This window comes from Leptosomus discolor, chromosome 11 (assembly GCF_034619465.1).
Source record: "Leptosomus discolor isolate bLepDis1 chromosome 11, bLepDis1.hap2, whole genome shotgun sequence".
NCBI classification, from domain to species: domain Eukaryota; kingdom Metazoa; phylum Chordata; class Aves; order Leptosomiformes; family Leptosomidae; genus Leptosomus; species Leptosomus discolor.
Window position 1 is genome coordinate 20,622,292 of NC_141401.1, and position 20,565 is coordinate 20,642,856.

The following is a 20,565-nucleotide window of genomic DNA, read 5'->3' on the forward strand; positions in this document are numbered from 1 at the left end:
GTGAGGGTGCTGCACATGGCAGGGTAAGCTGGAGCCCTCGCTCTGCACCACGGTCCTGGCCAGCACTGTCCCACAGAGCTACTAACCTGAGTCAGCACGGAGGTATCACAGGCCTGGCCGGTACAATGCTGTGGAGACCAAATCCCATGGACTCTCCTTCTGGGGACGGAGCATGTTTCTGGCTTCCCATATCTCCTGCCTTTGTGCTTGCCCTGGACGTGGGTTGCTGCGATGCTTTGGTTTCTGGCACGGTCTTAGGACACCAAGCCTGAGGGGAGCCCTCTGAACGGAGGCACTCACTGCCTCTCTCGGCTTAGAAGTAAAAAGAAATTGCACATCAAGACACAGGCTGTAGGCACTTCCAGAGATAAAATATTGTCAGTAGAGTCTGGACCATCCATCAGAATAAATGTAGCTGATGCCATGATTTATGGGACAAAGATGAAGGTTTAATCCTCCTCTCAGCAGTGCAACCCGATTTGCCACAAAACCCTGTTAAATTCTGCGGCACACGCTTCATCACTTCATTAGGAGACAGAGAGAAAATGGTTCAATGCATTGCTGAATCTTTTACGGCCAGGGACTCTCCTCCCACCACTCCTGAGCAACGGGTAATCTCTGATCAGATCCCCGGGAAAAGACCCCGTGGGAGTACAGAGCACAGAGGCATTAACAACAGTGACAGGAAAGGAATACCATATCCCTTTAAACAATTAAATATTGATCCTGCAGGCCTGAGGTGGACTCCATCACGCAAAAGGAAACACCTCTGCGAATTAGTTTGGTGACATCCATACCCTTAGACGATATAAGGGAAACCGAGATTATTTGCTTCACTTATTAATGTTTTTTCCCCTCAATTAGAGAAATGCATCTGGTATGAACCGTGCTCGCCTTCCAGGCCCTCGGCACTCAGCCCAGGGAGCCCACCCTGCCGGGGTCTGCCGCCGGAGCCGGGGTGGGGACCCCGGGGGGCGCGGTTGGGCATGGGGCTGTTTGCTGGGGCAGGGGCTGAGGGCTCAGCGCGGGTGGAGGGAAGAAGGCAAGGGGCCGTGGCGCCCGAGGTGCCATTTCGAGTCCCTGCTGTGGGTGCCCCTCCTGTGGCACAGCCGAACGCTGCCCGTCCCACGGGAGAGCTGGGGCTGCCCCGTGGGGTCACCTGCTCCCCTCGGCCTTGCTGCACGTGGAGGAACAAAAGAAGGCAAGAAATGGCTAAATTTAAAGTGCTGGAAAATCCAACCTTTTATTTACTACATTTTTGTGACTACATAAACGCTGAAACATTGTAACGCTGAAACATTGTAACACTGAAAAGCATGATGACATCATCACTTGCTTTTTTCTTTTTTTTCTTTTTCTTTTTCTTTTTTTTTTTTTTTTTTGCTTAGCAAACACAGCAGATGATATTGCACGGCATAAAGTGAGAACAGTAGCAAAGCTTAAAAAAAGTAACTTAAGGAAATCTTAACGCAGTACAGGAGATACTCATAACCAAACCAGAACAATGCCTAGCGCATCACACTTGTCGTCGCTACACACAAAAATACAGAAGAAGCAGCGCAATTGAGGAAATATTAGCAATCAACCGTAATTAGGTACAATAATCACTTAGTCTGAAATGCAGATGCAACGCATAAACTACTACTGCTTCATAACGGGCAAACTAAAAATGACAGCAAAGTTGTCTTTTATCAAAATCTTTGCTTAGTTTTCTTTTTTTTTCTTTTTTTTTTTGGTTTTGTTTCTTTGCTCTGGAAGAACTCCCTCTTGCTCTTGGAAGATTTCCTACCTCTACGGACCCGGGACCTGTGATTGTCTCTGGCGGCCGCTCTGCATGGCGGCGGCTGGAGCTGGCGGGGGCCGGGGGGGGCGGCGGGGGCCGGGCTTCGGCTCCGCTGGGGCTGGACTGCGGGCAGGGGGCTGTGAAGTCAACTACCAAAGCAAGTAAAAGACAATGCTTGAACGTTTATTTTCATTTAACACTGTCGTTCTGTTCAGACTGCAAAACTAACGTGGCTCCACAGGGAGGATGCTGTAACCGCAGAACAGAGCGCGGAAAATCAAACTACCGGGACAGGAAAAGAAACCGCATCTTCCCAAAGATAGTTCTGCCCAAAGACAGTTCTGCCCAGTGCTCGATGGCTCATGCTGGATTCGTAGACCAACATTTTGTCTCCCCCCGCCACATGAAGCATAACTCATTGCATGGCACTAGTTTGTGTATTAAAAGCAGACATGTAGCCAATGCTTACCGTCAGACCATTTCATGATCCTGCATTTCAGAGCGTCTTTATTGCCCCGTTTCCACACTTGGAAGTATAAAAATGTACCTAGAAAGTGTAACTTCTGACCAAAAGCTCAAACCCTGCCCTTGTCCTTCCCACCCGCCACCCCTCCGCTATCCCCCCGAAGGAAAACAAGGAACACCTGGAGCTCAGCTACTGTGCGGGGAAAGGAAATATTTACAGCCATCACAAACCATGTCAGTACACAACACTCAGCTGGAACAGAATCTATTCTTTATGCCAAATAAAAAACAGGTGAGCGGCATCCTATTTTCTGTGCCACGATGCCGTCATCAGCTTTGCAGAATTGTCATTGTCATTATTCTTTTTTTTTTGCTTTTTAACTCAAAACTACCTTTTCCTCCCTGGAGCTGCAGGGGTGCCGGGAGCAGGCGTAGCATCCCGTCCCCTCAGAGGGGTGCTGGGTGCTGCACAGGGCCCTCCCCCTTCTGGTTCTGCCACGGTCCCTGAGCCTGGATGCGGCCGCAGCTCCCAGGGGACTCGGCTGCACCCTGCGGGCCCCAGCCCGTTCCCACCTGCGGGCCCTGGCCGGACAGCAGGTGACACGGTGGTGGCCCACAGGTGGCCCAACCCCTCGAGTGCTCTCTGGGCCGGGCTGGCCTGCGCTAGCCCACCGCCTGCTGCCCCTCAGCCGTCCTCTGCGTGTCCCGGGGAGCAGAGCCCCGCGGTTCTTGGGGGGCTGGCGAAGGCCTTTCCGTGAGCAAGGGTTCCAAATTCAAGTTCGCTTTTCTCTCAAGGCTTACGCCGCTACTTGCGCTACCCATGCGAATGGCGAAGGAAAACAAAAACTCAGCAAAGTCTCTCACAAATGCCAGTGCTTTTAAACATTAAACGACTTTTAAATTCTTTGGATGTGCGGGTCTCACCCACAAAGCAACCTTTCTAGAAAAAGACAAATAAATTAAAGGAAAAACACACTAGTAATGCCTTTCTGCTCTCTAAGTGACAAAAGTACTACCTTGAAACACTCATTTTGGCATGTACAAGTTGAAGGGGAGGGAGGCCCGGGGGGATAACCTGGCAGTGTTTGTAACACGGGTGGAAGTGCATGCCAAGACAAGGCTGAAGATACACCCTGCAGTCAAGAGAAGCACTCTCCTTCAGTTCATCTCGGCATCAAGAATGAAAAGATTGTAACATAAAGCTTTGGCCATTTTTGAATCTACTATATACAATTTTTTTTTTTTTTAAACTACATAGTCATAAATTAAAGCAGTGATTAAATAAGCGTATACAAAATGTAATTAAATTAAAAATCACAGCACATTATAGAGAAAAAATAGGAACCATTTATCACAGCAGAGATTTTTTTTTTTTTACCCTGTGAAAAGAACATTGACTAGCAAACACAAAGCATCCTAGTTGAAACAAAAGAAATCAAAGCCATGTTTCCCTTTCTTGCACTCATGCAAACAGTGATCTTTACCCACTTTGAAACATTTCCAGGAATAAGATCTTCCTTGAGTATAACAGAGAAGTTCTGCCAAAAAAAAAAAGGAAAAAAGAAGAAACCCAAACCCAGACCAAACGATATAAAAGGAATATACAAACAAAACAACCCCTACAAAATAAATAAGAATTATAAAGCTTTTTTTAAGTAACCTTAACAATTATCAAACTAGTAAGTTCTGCCTTATCACATAGACTCTCTATACAACATAACCCTAAAGATTTATTACTATGAGGTATTTGGAGGAATTGGTAAAAGCAATGCACGGCCTGTCTGGGCTGAGGGACTCAAGCTGCTCGGGGGGAAAGAAGAGGGAACCTTTGGTTTGTCAGCAAGGAAGTGGAAAAAAACATTTTCCTTTGGTATCAAAGAAAGTTTCATTGCATGGTTGCACAGCAAAAAGCACCACGGTGAAGAATTATTCCTTTTTTCATTAGTGGCCTTTCTAACAGGCTGAGGTATTCAAAGAGTATAAGGTGAGAGATAAAGAGGTCAACAGCGGTTTAACACTTTGGTTCAAGCAAGGCACTCGTCCTATGAGTTTACAAAGTTTGCAACATGTTTGCCTAGAGCTTTATTATTATTATTATTATCCTTATCATCGTCAGTAGCAGTTGTAGCAAGAGAAGTATTCGTAAGGTTATTAGCATTACCATTAAGAATGAAGACAAGGTTACACACTGAGTGAAGGTGAGGAAGGGGGATCAGGGGTAAGAAGGAGGATGAGTTCCCTTTCCAGACTGAGGCCGTGCATGAAAAATCTTTGGTATTCTTTGGTATCATCAATGTGATTAAAATCACCAATGGAAATCGAGTGAGGTAGCGTCTTTGGTTCACACTATAAATAGTAGATCTTTACACACTTTTTTTTTTTCTTTTTTTTTCTTTTTTTTTTAACACGTGGAAGTAGCTATTCCTTACCTTTTGCTTCTTTGTCTTTAGCAAATAGTTACCAAATGTATTGTAAAGCTAACCACACCACAATAATAAACCAGGAGGCTAAGCAAAGTCTCAAAATTAGCCCCTGGGCCTTTGAATGCACCCAAACGCAGCGAGATAGAAAAGGGTAAGTGCTTTCTCTTTGTTTGCTAAATGCATAGTTTTCACCCTTATGTACAAAGGAGGAGGAAGAGGAGGATAGGAGGAAGAGTAGTAGAAAGAAGGACCGTTTTTCAGGGTAAAACTGTCTTGTTTACAGCTCAGGAGAGCAGAAGTGTCCTAAGACTCTTTGGTATAAGCTCAGCAGTGTTTCCGAGACCTCCAGGCAGCGGCAGCCCCCCTGGCATTGCCCGCTGCCACCGCGGCCGTGTCCTGAAATCCCTCTCAGGAGAAGAGCGATGCCCGCGGGCAGCCCTGGCGCTGGTCCCGTGCCAGGGCACCCCCAGCCACTTTGGCTGCTTGGAAATTTGCTCCCGGCATCAGCTGAAGCAGGAGCAAATTCCCAAGCGAAAGCCCCGTTGCTGGCTCACTCGCTCTGGCTGGGTTTGTGTTACCTGAGTAAGGAGAGGAGGCTGAGGCCCCTGGTAAGCAACGCGGGGGCGAGAGTGGTCGTGTGGGTCAGTCTGCATTTTTTTTTTTTTTTTTTTCCCCTGGAAAGCTGATAATGCCATTTACAATGGGGGTGGATGCGGACAGTTTACCTCTTGGCCAGCCTCCCCTCGCGGGTCACTGCGATCTGGTCTGGATGCAGCCTAAGAGCTGGATGCACGTTCCCAACACCTCTCGCCCGTGGAGCCACCTTTGACTGAAGCCCCCCATCTCCCAGTGCTCCCAAATTGTTTCAGGTTCTGCTCCCTCTCCTAACCCTTCCTGGCAGATTTTTAGGTCCTTTTTTTGAATTTGAAATTAATTTCCATTTTGTCAGGAACGACGTGAACCGAAAGGCTAACCCTAACACGACAGAGACAGGCTTTCCTGTGCAACGCTCAGTGCAGCATTAGACAAAACCTCCCCTTCCAGGATGCCCTGCTGACCAATGGCAACGACCTGAGCCAGGGAGCACCAGGGAACCTGTCCGTGCTTCAGCCGGTGCGGCCGGGCAGTCTGCTCAGAGGTAAAACAGCTCTACAGGTAGAATGAGCAGTTCCATAGTTATTTGCTTCATGTTCTGAAAGGAATTAAAGAAAGGTGTGTTCTTTGCCTATTCAGAGTATGAGATGCATATTGCTTATGGGGAGAGTGGTTTTGTTCCTAATGGCTTGTAGAAAACCAAAAGGTTTATATATACTTAAACAGACACATAAAAAACCCAAAACACTTAAAATCTATAACTTGTGCATCAGTTTTCGCATGTGTAGATACATGTGTGTGCATGTACGCATACACACCCCCCACAAAAACGGGTGGGCGTGTGTATGTACACAGACCTATTCAAGCGCTTGTATGCGTGTGTATCAGAGATCCTGAAATTGCATATTGGGTGCAAATTTAATGCTGGTATGAAAGTTCTCTTTGGTTTCAGCAAGTAGTCTCTAAAGACAATACAACGGAAATACTAAAAAATGCGGCAATGTACTTTGAATTTCCCTGCATTTTTAAATTCTCAAGTTTTAAATAAATAAGGCTTTATTTTCTAAACTATAGGTACATTACAAAGCAGTGTTTTGCTGGAAAAAAAACCCTAAAACATTAAGTTATCACTGTCCTTTATTAACCTTACGCTAACGAGACTGCATCTGTAAGGTATTTTATACGTGAGCTTATTAATGTTTCTATGTCAATCCTGTCTCCGTGGGGATGGAACACTTTAAAAGAAACCTCGCTAAAATTTAAGGTAAGCTAGAGACTTGAAAGACTCGCAGGTTAGATTACGTTTTCACAGACAATTGTTTTGTCAGTCTTAAAGTGGGTTTAACATACGGAAATGTGGAGAAATATCCAGTACCAAAAATCTCGGGTTTATTCCACTTTATTTTAATAAAGAGATATTTCAGCTGTATTCTAAACACCTACTGGAAGTTAACTGAATACCCTGAATCTTGACTAGACCCTGTCCTCTTGGGAAACAACTGGTGCTCCAAAGTTGCTTTGCTTTTGTGTTGTTAGTATTTTGATATTTGCTACTGTTGATGGGGGTTGGGTTCTAGTTTACCTTGAATTTTCCTTTCTCTCTCTCTTTTTTTTTTTTTTTTTTAAAAAAAAGGGTGTAAGTAAGAATACCTATTTCTAATCCTTGCATTGGGCCTATACCTGCATATTTGGTTACTTTGCAATTTAATATAACTAGCAGAATTACTATGGTAATTTGAAACACCGGTTAGAAATCTAACAGGCACATGTATGGTTTTTAAAATCTATTTTCCCCTTACACTAAAATTTAATATGCAGATGTTGCACACTTTTCTTTTTAATTTTACCGGAGTAGGAATGGGCTGATGGCTCTTCTACGGGTCTGTTAGCAACAGAGCATTTAAAGCTTTTCAGCTACAAACTTTAAACTATTTCATGCATTATCCTGATTAACAGATGAGCAAGAAAGAATGCACAGGACAAGAGCTGAGCCTGCTGCACACAGATACAACGTCACAAAACATTAGGCTTCATTGGTGTCACGGGAATCGTGCTATTGACTTCAGAGACACCACAGTTCGGCCTTCCAAAAGCACTACCGGAGCTCCTCTTGGAGCTCTTCCCACCAACATTAACTGACGTTGTACCACTGTTTTCAACAGGGAAAGACCGCGAGCCTTCAAAGCTGTTGCTATTCCTTTGCCTAGTAACGTCAATAGCTAAAAAAAAGCTCACCAATGTCAGTGAGTATTGATCAGATGCTGAGCCCTGTGGTTTCACGTTTTGTCATTCTTTTCATTTTTGCATACAAAATACCTCAGGTCTCCTGTTTGCAGGCTAGATGGCAGAGCTGAGCTGTAGTTACACACCGCCCACGGTTTGCAAAGAGCGGTGTTCAACGGGCTTCCAGCAATACCAGCCTGGGAGGGCGTAGTGAGGGGATGCACCCACGACAGCTAGCACGCTTCCTTACCTGTGGCTGTAACGGCCCCTGGCTTTGCTCCCATTGAAGTCAGCGACAAAAAGGCCCACTGACTCCAGGAGGAGCAGCATCCCATTATCAGTACCTGTGCTCCGACAGGGGCTGTGATCTCCTCAGATGACATTCTTTCTTGCCAATCATGGAAAGAAACAATAATGTGGTTTTACTAATTGCAAATAACAGTCTTGATTATAAGTTTTATGTGTTATACAGTTAGATTAGTTTATACCTATAACTCTACATAGTATTTTGTGTAAAAATAGCTTTGGAATATTAAAATCATTGCAATAAAATACCTGCAATATAATTATTAAATGTGTTCTTTGGTAGCTAGTCGATTTTTTTTTATGGATGGAATAGTTTTCCTTTTTTAAATCTGAACATTCCTTAACAAACAAAGAGAATGCACTGGTTTAGGTACCATTCAAATTTCCTTTGCCTAGTTTGAACTTGTTTCCAGGCATTGCACCAGTTAAGTTCAAACCATGAAACAGCAAAAATCACACTACCGTTCAAATGAATTCAGACGACTCCGTGCTTTGTCGGCCGTGCCATAGCACAACCCTCTCTGAAGACCAGCCCTAAGTCCCTGACCACCGGCGTGCACGCAGTACGGATACACTCTACACCTTCATGGCAACTGCTGTGGGAATGAAGAGCTATATCTGAAGAGATGTCCATTCAATGACAACAAATCACTATGCTCCAAACCACTAAACAGCCAAGGACGGTGAACGTGATCATGGGTGAAGGTGTAAGACCAGTGGTCTGTTTCTCTTCTCTTTGCGTTCTGTTCCATTCCCTCCATTTCGCTTTCTTCTTCCTCTCCATTTTTTTGCAAGTCGTCATCCTACTAAAGTGTGTGTCTTAGAACAAAGTCATAATGCAGGTGAAATAAGTCTTTGGTTTCTTTGGACTTATAAATAACATTTTCTTCAAATAGTTCTAAGTATAAACCTGCTATCTTGAGGTCCTGGTCTGTCTTTATTTATTTATTTATTTATTTATTTATTTTTAAAGCTTTTCCACCGAGGTTTAGTTCGTGGTTATTCCTTCATGCTTTGGTACAAGTGCTTGATGAAGAAGATGAGTTGCCTGAATTGGAGCTGCCCTCGTCTTGCCACTTATCCAGACTCCTCCTCCGTGCATTCATGAAAAAGTTGCTGACGGTGCTCAGCTCCAACCCGAGCTGCTGGGAAATGGTGATTTGTAATTCTTTGGACGGACGCTTATTTTCCTTGAATATTGCATGTAGAGTTCGACGCTGGACATCTGTGAAGACCAACCGAGGCTTTTTGGGTGTATTCCCTCTATCCTTCCCGTGCTCTTGTTCTTTCCTCTTGCACGCTGCAAGAAAGGGGAGGGCGGTTAGAGCAGGTGAGCAGAGGAGGGTGTGGGCATGCAGTACACGACACGCTAGGGAACCAGGGTCGCTCACGTCAGCTGCCAGATTTGGACAGGATGTGTGACATTTAATTTTCTAACTTACCATAAAAAATATAAGGAATAGAAGTTAGAAAATACCTCTGGTGTTGTCTGTTAAAACTCAGCAAACGCTGTTACTAAGAGCTCACATTTTGGTAACACCCAGCAGTGCTGGGAATTTAACTATGTCATAGCCTTGTGAGGTAGAATGGAGATTCACTGAGCTCTAGAGTCAATATTGCCCACCTTTTTTTACCTCTATTATTTGCTGTCAAGCCATTTCTGTAGCTTTTTATTGGCTGAGAAATAAGGAACTGGGAGAAACCAGGACACTACTACAGTCTTACAGACCAGATGCTTATGTATTCTGAACAAAATATACCATGTTTTGACATGAAGAACAACGCTATTGTAAATCTTCCTGACAAAATTTCACCTTATTTCATCTATCATCCCGTCCTTCCCTTTCAGAACATTATTTTGCTCTACATTATTTAAGGGCACTTGTAATCTGAAATCTGGTTTGCATGATCCAGGCAGGATCCAATGGGATGGGAGGGTGACTCCCAGATCCACCTACCAGCCTTTGACCGTCAGCCAGCTCATCTTGTTAGCATTCCGCTAGGATAAAGGCTTTCTTGTGAGGGCAGATTGCTCTGTCTCACTTTCAAAAGAGTCCGAAGTTGTCTGTTTACCCTTTTTTCTCTCTAACCACGTCCTTTAATGTTGATTTAGAGACGCATTTATGAAGGTAATACGGATGTTCTGCCTCTGTGCCTGCCTAGTCCTGATTTCTGTGGAGATCGGTGCTGATTATATGAAGAATTTTGTGCAGTGTCTCCACCTATTCCATGGTTATTGGCATGAAAACGGCAAATTATTTTACAAAGGCCCTTCCTGCACCTTTTATTGCTACCGAGAGCCAGCCTTGGCATGAAGGTTTAATTGCTCAAGGGAGGTATAAATACAGTCATCCAGCTTTTGTACTTCGAGAAATAGGAACTGCACAGATCAGACACCAAGACTCAGGAGAGGCAAAGGCACCTTCTGCTGGTCCAGGCAGGCAGGGACCAAGACACCAGAGTCTCATCCACCTCTGAGGAGAAGCTTTTGAAGAGCTCCCTAACAATATATATTCCAGGTACACATTCTTTCATAAGCAATGACACATCAATCAAATTGACTGGATGCCAAACTCATATCTTCTACAGTTATTTTTATCTGAAAACCTTTGAAGAGTGCTTTGATGTTACATCCACCGCAGAGCTTCTGGGCTGAAAAACAGGTTTCCTCAGGCAAGCAAACCCCCACTGAAGTCAAGCTGCTGAATTCGCTGTGGGGATCAGCGCCTACTGAACTAATTCTGCATTCCCATTGAAAGTTAACATTGACAGCTCAAGGGTTAAAGATACTTTTGCAAGAATAGGCTGTTATTTACTGACGAATATTAGGAATGAGGAGCACAGCAGATATCAACAGCATCTCAATCTTCTCTGTACACGTCTATACACTTGATGATCAGAAATTCCCATGGAAGGAGCCACAGAAGCTTGGCTCTGTAACAACCTCAGCCTCCAGCTCTGACTCTGTCCCTGCCGATGGGCTCATGCAGAAAAGGAGACAAACCAAACTCAGGTAATGTTGGCCATTCCTAACACTTCATTTCTCCTCACGCTGCTTTACCCCTTCCTTTTTCAAAGACTACGCAAATTCCAGCTTTCACCTAGATACTCTGTCCAGATCATCGCTTGTCACAAAATACTAACTACACAAATAGCACGATCCGAGTCAGCCCTGTATGATGCTTCAGTGGGAACCGTCATATCACAAATGATAGTCACAACAGTAGATACAATTCCTGAATAATTATTTCCTTAGAAAATATCCCAAAAGTTACAACATACTTTGTTCCTCAACGTCAGTTGTATCAGAGACCTTATAGTTACTGCTAGTAACATCACAGAGGTAAGAAAAAAGTGCTCATTGCTGCGGAGAAAAAATAAATCACATCCTGTGTATGATACAAATAAGCCAATTTTAGTATTTTGCAAACAAAACTTCATTTCAGCCAAGCCCATCAGAAAGCGAGCGTTGAGGTTCCCATGGTGCTCCCTGGAGACGCTGAGAGCCACCCCTTCCCCTGCAGACCAGCATGGAGTCTGGTTTTTAACAAACTACCATGTGGGATTGTTGGTTTTCTAAGGCTTGGTGCACACCCACTGGGTACAGGTGAAGACGTGCTCTAGTTTAGCCCGTGAAATAAGATGGTTCTTGTCCTCACATCTCAGTTGGAGTTGTTCTACTTTGAATTAAGGACTAATGTCGTAGTGGTTCAGAGACAGATACTGACTCAGTTGCCATTTGGGACCTTATCTGAAGGCCCACATGCAATAGGTTCGGTCCTCGTTGGACATGGCACAGCCCCGGTGGGTGAAACCGAGGCAGGCGCTGCCCCTAGCAGAGCAGCCCTGCCGAGCCCAGTTCGGACTCTGGATCCTCCTGTGTACCCCCTGTGCCTGCTGAGCAGCACACTGGCCCTGGCTCTGCCCAGCATGGCTGGCGCAGCATGTATCCACCTGGAGGAGGTACCTTCAAAACCTGGATCACTTTCAGGCAATGCAAAAGTTGTTTCCTTTTCAGCTCTACTCCCGTTAGCACTCGCCAGGGGTAGACTGAAGGCAAAAACTTTCCAATATGCTTAATTGTTCAAAGAGTCCTTGCAGACAGTGCTGCCAGGCTCTGTGTTGTGAGCAGCAAGGGGTGGATACCACCTCTCATCTTCTGCCTTGTCCGCACTCAGGAATATTAATAGCACTTAAAAATAAATAATGGTGATAATGGAAAACCATAATAGGGTTTCCTTACGATTGTTTTCCTTGTGCTGGAGCCAATCAATTTTAATAACAAATTGTAGCTTCCAGCTTGCCAGAGAACAAATGTACAACACGGGATAAAATCTGCTCCAACACGGCACAGAGACCGGCCAACTCACACCGCGAGGGCTGACAGATTGGGGCCGTCCAGCCCGGCAGCAGCAGCCTGCGCTCAGCCCGGGTCATGCTAGAAAAAGCAGCTATGCCTGCTTGGGCCAGGCCCTCCTCTAATGCCAGCAACGGTGTCCACTGAAGTCAAAGACTCCAAAGGCACTGACTGAAGCCCTTTTTTTTGGAAAAACACCAGAGTCTGCCTTCAAAACTGTTTATCACACACCTTCATCTGGATTTCATTTTACGTAGCAGCAGATAATATAAGTAATTTGCACTGATGTCCTGCCGATGCCCCTGCCCGTGAGCACTGTGAGCAGACCCTCTCCCACAGCACAGAAGCTGGATTCAGGTGCTTTGTGGGGCGCCGTGCTGCCCAGAGGCGTGCACCTGCCCTTGCACGCTGCCGCCGCCCTCGCTCCCCGCTGCAGAGAGCCGTGCTCTTTGTCTCTGGGCTGCCGGGCTCGGCGGTGCTCCTTGTGATGCCTTTTGAAAAAGCCTTAAGGAAGTCTAGTTAAGAAAAAAGCAAAGCAGAGGATAAAGAAAGAGTCACCCTGACTTTGGCAACACATGTGCCGATATGACAATGTAGTATTATCAGTGCCAGAAGGAGCCTTACAAATCCACGGCTGAACTCTGGCCTCTTCAGTCACTTCCATCTTCCTCTGCCCTGAGCAACAGATATTTTTGACACTTGCAATCCTCCTGATACAGTCCATCAATCTATTTTTGTCTCCCTTTGTTCCTTCTAAGTCACCTGAGGGATTTGGCCGAGTTAACTTGCCAAACCCTGTAAGGTCTGTACATCTCAGGAAAGCCTGGTTGCCTGTGCGTGGCAGAGAACAGGGGTCTCACCACTGCAGCTCCACTGTTTATCGCTGTTCTTCTGCAGTGCCCAGCTGGCCCAGCTGTGTGCAGCCCAGCAGGATCAGTCCTGCTCTGCCAGAGGGGAAGCAGGATCGTGTCCCCTATGAAAACACACTAATTACATCTTTAGGTTGAGACAGTGAAGAAGATATTTTGCCCACCTGTGATGTGAACTACACTGTTCTGTCAGTCTAAAAGTCAAGATTACAGTAAGCTCAGGTGTTAACCCTGGTGCTTGATCTAGTCTTTCATCCCTAGAGGGTGGATTTATTTTTAAAATCTAAGGAAAAAAACGCTGATTAGCACAAATCAATTTTCAGGAGCACTTGGTGCGTACACATGTGCCTAGCTGTATCTGGCAAACATGAATTTTCCTTTCTGGAAACCAGAAGCAAAGAATGAAACCCGTAAGACTCTTGATAAACCCTCTTTCTGCTGGTTTGTTTTGAGCACATAATAAAATACCACCACAGCTTCTGCTGGCTGCTCTTCTGGAAAATTGGCAGCGGAGCAGGGGGAACAACAATGGAAAATCCTACTTGGGCAAACCCCGCCCCAAGCCCTGTGGCTAGTTGTGAAGGCAGAGGACCACTCTCACAGCGAGAGGCATTGCTCAGCTGGTGGCCCACCACGTTACCATCACCAAGCATGCACTTTCAAACACAGCACGGAAAAGCAGCAGATGCTGAGGAAGAAGAAGGTGGATTTAGGGGGTTTCAGACCTGACACTGAGAGCTGAGCCCTTACACACCACCCCCCCGAGGCTGAGGCAGCAGCCATGCACTCTAGAGGGTCTCACTGCTCACCAGCCACCTGCAGCAGTTCCCACAGCTTCAGGACAGGCACACGCAATGGCCACGGCTGGGTTTTTGACCATATGAAGTAGGTGGAAATGGAGGAGGGACACAGGTCAGCAGGAGGGGAGCATGGCTGCCTGAGTGCACCACAACAGCACGGCATCACAGCTTCCCTTGGAAGGGAAGCGTACAGCCCCACCAGTGCCTTGGCATGAGTCTTCTCACCCCATGGAGGGGTAAGCCATGGACCTCTCTCCCTCCGTTTGGACCCAGAGTGGGTCCAGACTAGCCATGGGGAGACACACGCACAATAACATCGCCAGCCATGCTGAATGCAGAGCCTGGTTGGCATGGAGAGGAGACCATGTGCTGAGCACCAGCGATGGGATATGGGGCCTTTTACCCTGAGGCAACAGGTCACATTTCCAGCTTTGGCCCCGGCCACTGCTGACCACAACCCATTACTACTTGATGGCCATCGAGTGCCCTGTACGAGATGAGGCGGCAGGCTTGGTTCAGCTCCCCATGAGCAGGTTCATACCACGCTAATTTCCATTGTGTTTGAAACGTTATTTGATATCAATTACTGCCGTGGCTGGAAGGTTGAGCTGGACACTATGGACAGGAGTCTGCAAGAACCCATTTTATAGCTAAAATGTTCATTTGGGGGAACAAAGAGGACAGGGAATCTCTCACGACTGTGGGCTCAGCTCTGTCTTGCCTGAGGAGGCACTTTCTGGTTGCTTCATGTCAGAAGGTAAACTCAGCACTGAGCTCTGGGATCTTCACCACCACTCTCACTGGACTGGTTTAGTGTTGAGGACTGTCTCACCCTTACTATTCATGAGCATTACATTTGCTTCAGACAGGTAGGAGAGAAAAAAGCAACTGCTTTATGCTTCTCTCAAATACTTCAGTGCGATATTCCCAGAAAGGAATGGGGAGTTTACAAGCCAACAGCTTTCTTGCTGTGGGTTCAGGGTGGTCACCCTTCCCATAAGTGAGAAAACCCCAAGAAAAGATGCAGCCCAGCTCAAGGAAGTGCTGACAAAAGCCCTGCATTTCTGCACGTGCCATAGGAGGCTCTACCTTTGGGTGGAAAAGGCAGCAGGATTTCCATAGGAGGTTGAAACTGTTTAAAGACTTTGGCCGTCAGAGGTATTCCTAGTCACACTGGCTATGAGAGCTCAGTGGAAGCAAGTAGCCAAAAGTTTATGATAAATTCATGGTGATGGTTATATACAATAAAGTGTGATAAGCTCCACCCTTATCACATGCATAACACCTCTGGAGTGTGCAGAGACACACACGGATGACAGGTCTTTCCTAATTGCTGAATATATAATTTGGAATATACAGGGAGCCTATAAGACACATGCTACCTGAGGGCAGAACTCACCAGAGGAACTAAAACCAAGCAAATCTGTTTGTTCTGGATGAATAAGTGCAGCTGCTGTGATACTCTGATAAGTCACTGTTTGGTGGTCCCCTGCACTACCCTGTCCTGCTTGTGACTGCCCTGGGGCCTTCGAAGGTGCCTGGGAGACGGGATCTCTCCGGAAAGGTGCTGCGTGAGACAGAGCTTCTACACATCAGGGCAGCTTGTGGCCATGGGCTCCCACTGCAGCAGGCAGCGGCCAGTGTTGATGCTGCAAAGAGCATTTTCCAAAGCTGCCACCCACCATAGGACAAGGCCATTCACATCTCAGTGACGAAAGCCTACCCGAGTGACACAGCTCATTGGTTGCTCCCCAAAATTTTCCCTTTCAACTGAAGAGAGTATGGGCTATTCTGAAATGTCTGAACCCACACTAAATTATTTCTTATTACTCCTGGCGTCATTCAGCATTTTGCAGTTGTCTCTCTGGTGATTTACGCTTCTCTAGAGCACAGGTGTATCCATCTACTCAGAGGTCACTGTACCTGTATCTTATTTCTCTGCCATCAAGTCCCAACAATACTCCTCTTCTGTTGTTTCATAGCACGAAAAGAGATAAAAATATGTTCCTGTGTGGGAAGCTCACAGAATGACATCAGCCTGCCAACATACAGGTCCCAGCTGAGACTGAATAGTAAACATCTGGCTCCTGTGCACTGTATTAAAACGAGTGACCTTAATTTGCTGCCCCCGGAATAATAAAGTGAATCTGACTAAGGAGCGCTGACTCACCAGTTGGGGTTCTGGGGTTTACACAAACTTACAGCGTTGATGGAGCTGTAACTACTTGAGTGAGCTGACATCACCGTTAGAGAATATGCTGCTAAATGGATCAATCAGTGGAAGCACCCGATTTTCCTGCGATATCATTTAAAATTAAACGTTAAATTTCTTCAGGTGAGTCTTTAGTTAACCATATTGCTGTAACAAATATTTCTTTGTCTAGCATAAGTAATTAGAATTTAATCACTTTAACTGCATCTTAATTACCTCAGATGAATTGAAAGGACATTTAATAGCAAAGATTAAATTGCCTTAATGAACGATTTTTGCGACTACATCAATGTTTTAACCGTGTTAGCCCTTCCCCGCGCCGCAGCGGCGCGGGCAGCCCCCGGCCCCTGGGTGGCGCCCGCCCCTCGCCGCGGCCTCTGCCCAGCCCGGAGAAGGACGGGTGGGGCGGCGCGCATCGCTCCGCACCGGCGCTGCTCCGCGCCCCCGAGCCGGAGACCGCTCCGTAACGCACTGCTCCGTACCGCACCGCAGCGCCGTACCGCACTGCACCACGCAGCCGGGGAGCGCCGACCACTCCGTACCGTACCGGACCGCACCGCTCCGGACCGCTCCGCTCCGCTCCGGACCTTACCGCCCAGCCGGGAAGCGCCTGCCGCTCCGCCTGGAGACGCTGCCAGCTCCGCAGTCCGCTCCGCACCCGGCCGCGCTGCTCCGCAACCCGCTCCGCTCCGCGCCGCCAGGGAGTGGCTGCCTCACCCCGCCCCGCCCCCGGGGAGCGGCGCCCGCCCCGCCCCGCTCCCTCGTGCGCGGGGTGGCGGGCACGCGCTGCCGCAGGGCCGCACCGGACCCGCCGGCCCGGGGCAGCGGTCGCGCTGCGCACCGGCAGCTGCCGCCGGCCCTGAGCTGCCGCGGGGGTCCCGAGGCGCTCCGGCGGGGGGCTCGGCGTCAGCCCGAGTTATTCCGCCCCTTTCCGCTGGCCCAGCCCGGGGCTCTGCTGCAGCGGCCGAAAACGGAGCTTCTGAGAGGTGGGAGTGACGCAATCCGTTGCAAAACCTTCGCCGGGCCATTAAGCGTGGTCGGATTTATTGACAGACCGGGCAGCTTCTCGGGCTCCTTTCCTAAGGACCCGCCTGCCCGTTCCCGCTTCCCCTGCTCCGGTTTTTAAGCCCTCGGTCAATCCCAACACTACATTCCGAATAGGGAGATAGGTCTCAAACGAACGAGAAACACGGTAGTGATGACGTAAAGAGGCTCCTCAGTTCTGGGGGCGTTCCGGCAGCAGTGTGGCAGCCCGCCTCTGCGGGAGGGGGAGGCGGGGGGACTGCGACCTGCCTGCACTAATCTGCCCGCGCTAATTGCACCGCCCTTGGGCACTCCTTACCGACAGCTCTCGGATGCGCGCAGCGATGCACGCAGTGTTGCTGGACCTCAAAAACACCAAACACCCATCACCCCAGGGCGGGTTCCCTACAGCCGCTTCTGCGTCGAAGTCGCTAAGGAAGAGGCCCCCGTGTCACTCAATTCAGTACTTTTAGCGATTTGAGGAAGCGATGTCCCTAACGGTGCTCCAGAACGTGCTTCCGCGCACCAGCGCCGGCGTCACGACGGCCGCAGCAGCTTGCGGTGCTGTCCGCACACCTGCGGGACAGCCATCCGTCGCGTTTTAACTGCCATTTGGCCTGTACTTAAAATGTTTCCGCTGAGACTTCCTATCGCCCTAAAATGGGAAACAAACAAACAAACAGACAAACAAACAAAAGTACTATTGAGCTAATAAATTGTGTCTATAAATTACTCTTTCGGCATCATAAAATTGGCTTCTGCTCAAGCAAAGCGGCTCAAGCAAGCTGCCTTTCCAAAGAAACTCAGTAAGCGTCGGTTGCTTCTCTGCCAGTGTGTGATTTATCCGGCTAGATTTACGTCTGAAATGAGAATCGGCATCTATCGATTTGATCATGGAAGTATCCCACATGACGCCACGCCAAGCCCCCGTTCGCTCGTCAGGAAAAACTCCCCTCGATGCCCGTAGAGTTCAGGTTCAAGTCACCAGCACTTCAGCAAAACCTCCTGCTCTTAAGAGTCACCTCAGGTCTCCCTCGAACGAACTCGTCCCTCCCGTGGAGGCTGTGGGTTCCCTCTGCCACGCAGGGAACAAGAAAAGGCCGCCTGAGGCAGAGCTCGGTCTGTGGTTCAGTGCCGGTCCGTGCAAACAGGCACCGGTGAGTTCCCGGCCCGTGCATTTCCCGTTAATTTTGCTCCGATCTAACCATCGCGTTCCTTCCCGGCTCTGCAAACGGCGGATCGCACACGCCAGCTCCCAGCTGTGGCCCCGGCAGCGCCCGGGCTCCCCGCCGGTGGCACCTGCGGCGGGCACAGTCCTGCCGCCACGCTCCGCTCCTCTCCTTCCCTCCCGGGGCATCCCGACCCCTCCGGCCTGGGGGGCCAGGGCAGAGTCACGCACAGTCCTCGTCCTGTCGGTCGCCCTCTGCCCCCTTGGCCACGCACCCGTCCCAAGGCACCCACCCCCAAAACAGGTCCCCTCGGGGCGCGCTGCCCGGCCTGGAGCCGAGCCGCTCCCGCTCCCGCAGCACCGCCGCCCCCGCGGGCGGCCCAAGCACACACCCCTGGGGCCGGGGGGGGCAGAGCCCTGCCCGCCCCACAGCCCTAATTGTGGCTGCCGTGATGCGCGATCGGTGCGGCGCTGCTCTCGATGGAGCGGCTCGGCAACCCCCCGCCGCCGGCATCCAGGCGGCCTCGTCCCCGGCACGGGCGGGCCGGCTCCGCTGCGGCGCGGGGCTCGCCTGGGAGCGGGGCCGGACGCGAGGCCGGGCGCGGGGCCGGGCCGGCGCGGTAGCTGTCCGCGGTGCTGAAGCCGCCCGCGCCGCTCGCGCTGCCCGGGAAAGCGGGGCACCGGCGGAGGGCGCAGCCCGGGCACCGGCGCAGGGCTCGCCGCCAGGGTGCGCCCCGGCCCGCAGCGCCCGCCGCCGTCGCTGCCCGGTGCAGGCGGGGTGCCCGGGCCAGCGGGGCCGGCTCCCGCCCGCCGGCGGTCAGTAGATGGCGCAGAGCCCCCGGGAACCGAAGGGCGAGGTGCGAGGGCTGCGGGCAGCTCGGCGGCCCTGGTCGGCCGGGGCGGGCAGAGGCGGCGAGCCAGGCGGGCATCGCGCCCGCAGCCCGGCCGTGCGGCCCCCCGGGGCGGGCCCGGCGGTGCCCGCGGTAGAGAGCGGCCCCACTTTGGGGCCGTTTCATCCAAACGGCAGCGAGGGTGGGAGCGAGCACGGCCCCCCGGCGCCTCCCCGCCACGCGGCGGGTAATTAAAACAAACAAACAAGCGAACGAACAAACAAGCACGGGCCGAGACGTGCTGCAGGGGCGGGGGCTCCGCGGGGACGGGGACTCCGCGGGGACGGGGACTCCGCGGGGACGGGGACTCCGCGGGGACGGGCGCGGGGCGGGCCCGGCCCGGAGGAACGTGGCTCGCCGCCGCCCGGCCCCGCTCCTCCTCCTCCTGCCGGGCAAACATTAACGAAGGGCAAACGTGGCTGTGCGCGAGCGGCTGTAAATCAATCCCGCCGCAAGGACACGGCTGGCAAACAAGCGCGGCTCCCAGCGCCCGCCCGGCTGCTCTCCGGGCGCTGCGGCGGGGTCCGATCGTGGCGGGGCCGGGAGAGGGGCTGCTCTCCCGCCCTCCGTTCCCACCGGGCTGGGGCGCCTTGCCTCGGCCCCAGCACCGCGCCAGCAGCCGCGGAACGGCCGCTCTCACCGCGCACTGTGCGCGGAGCCAGGCCCGCGCCCGTCCCCGCGGCGTCCGGGCGGTCCGCAGGGCAGGGAGGGGCAGGGCCTTTCCCCCGGGCCCACGCCGCGCTCGAGGTGTCGGCGGTAAAGCCCCCGGTCGATGCCCTCCGCCTCCCTGATGCAAATGCGTTTATGCAAAGTCCCCGCCGGGTAAATATTAAAGAGGCCCTAATGAGGCAATAGGGGCCGGGGCGCTGCTGGGGCCGGGGTGTCATCGACCTTCCCCGGCGCACGCTGGGGCGGCCGGCGGGGCGAGAGGTGCAAACGGAGTTCATTAGATTTCATATTTAATGTGGAAACCGCTCTGATTACCGCATCGATTTCTTTACAGTTAATTTGGCGAGAATTTCTCGCCGGCTTCCTAAGGCTTCAGCTTAGCTGGGATTCACATTGGGAGGGAGAAAGAGGAGGGGGGGAAAAAAGGATGCAACTGCGAGGAAAAACAGTCAGGTCCCAGGCAAATACCGACCAGCTCCGGAGGGATGGGCCACCACCCTCCTGGCTGAGCTCCGCGGGCGAGGGCTCTTCCCCGCGGACCCGCTCCCGCCGGGACGGGCCGGGGAAACCCGACCGGGAAGCCGCCGCGGAGCGGCCCGTTCGAGACACCGTCGCTCAGGGGTTGCCCCTCGGCAAAGCGGACCGCTCCTGCAGGAGATCCGAAGGGGCCTCTGGGGTCCCTTATGCCCTTCTCGCTCGGTCCCAAACCGTTTCTCTGCCGCCCTTCTCACTCGTGCGCTCCCCTCCTCCCCGGCGGGCGGCCTGTGCAGGGCCGGCAACCGA

General features: G+C 50.6%; 1 protein-coding gene across 1 annotated transcript in view; it reads right to left on the bottom strand.

Annotated features, from left to right (window-relative positions):
• Positions 1 to 8,801: 8,801 nt before the first annotated feature.
• Positions 8,802 to 20,565, bottom strand: part of ONECUT1 (one cut homeobox 1) — a 15,288-nt gene continuing 3,524 nt past the window's right edge. Inside the window, exon 2 of the mRNA XM_086471743.1 lies at positions 8,802 to 9,094. Within this exon, the coding sequence (XP_086327869.1) occupies positions 8,802 to 9,094 (293 nt within the window). The remainder of the gene's footprint in view (positions 9,095 to 20,565) is intronic.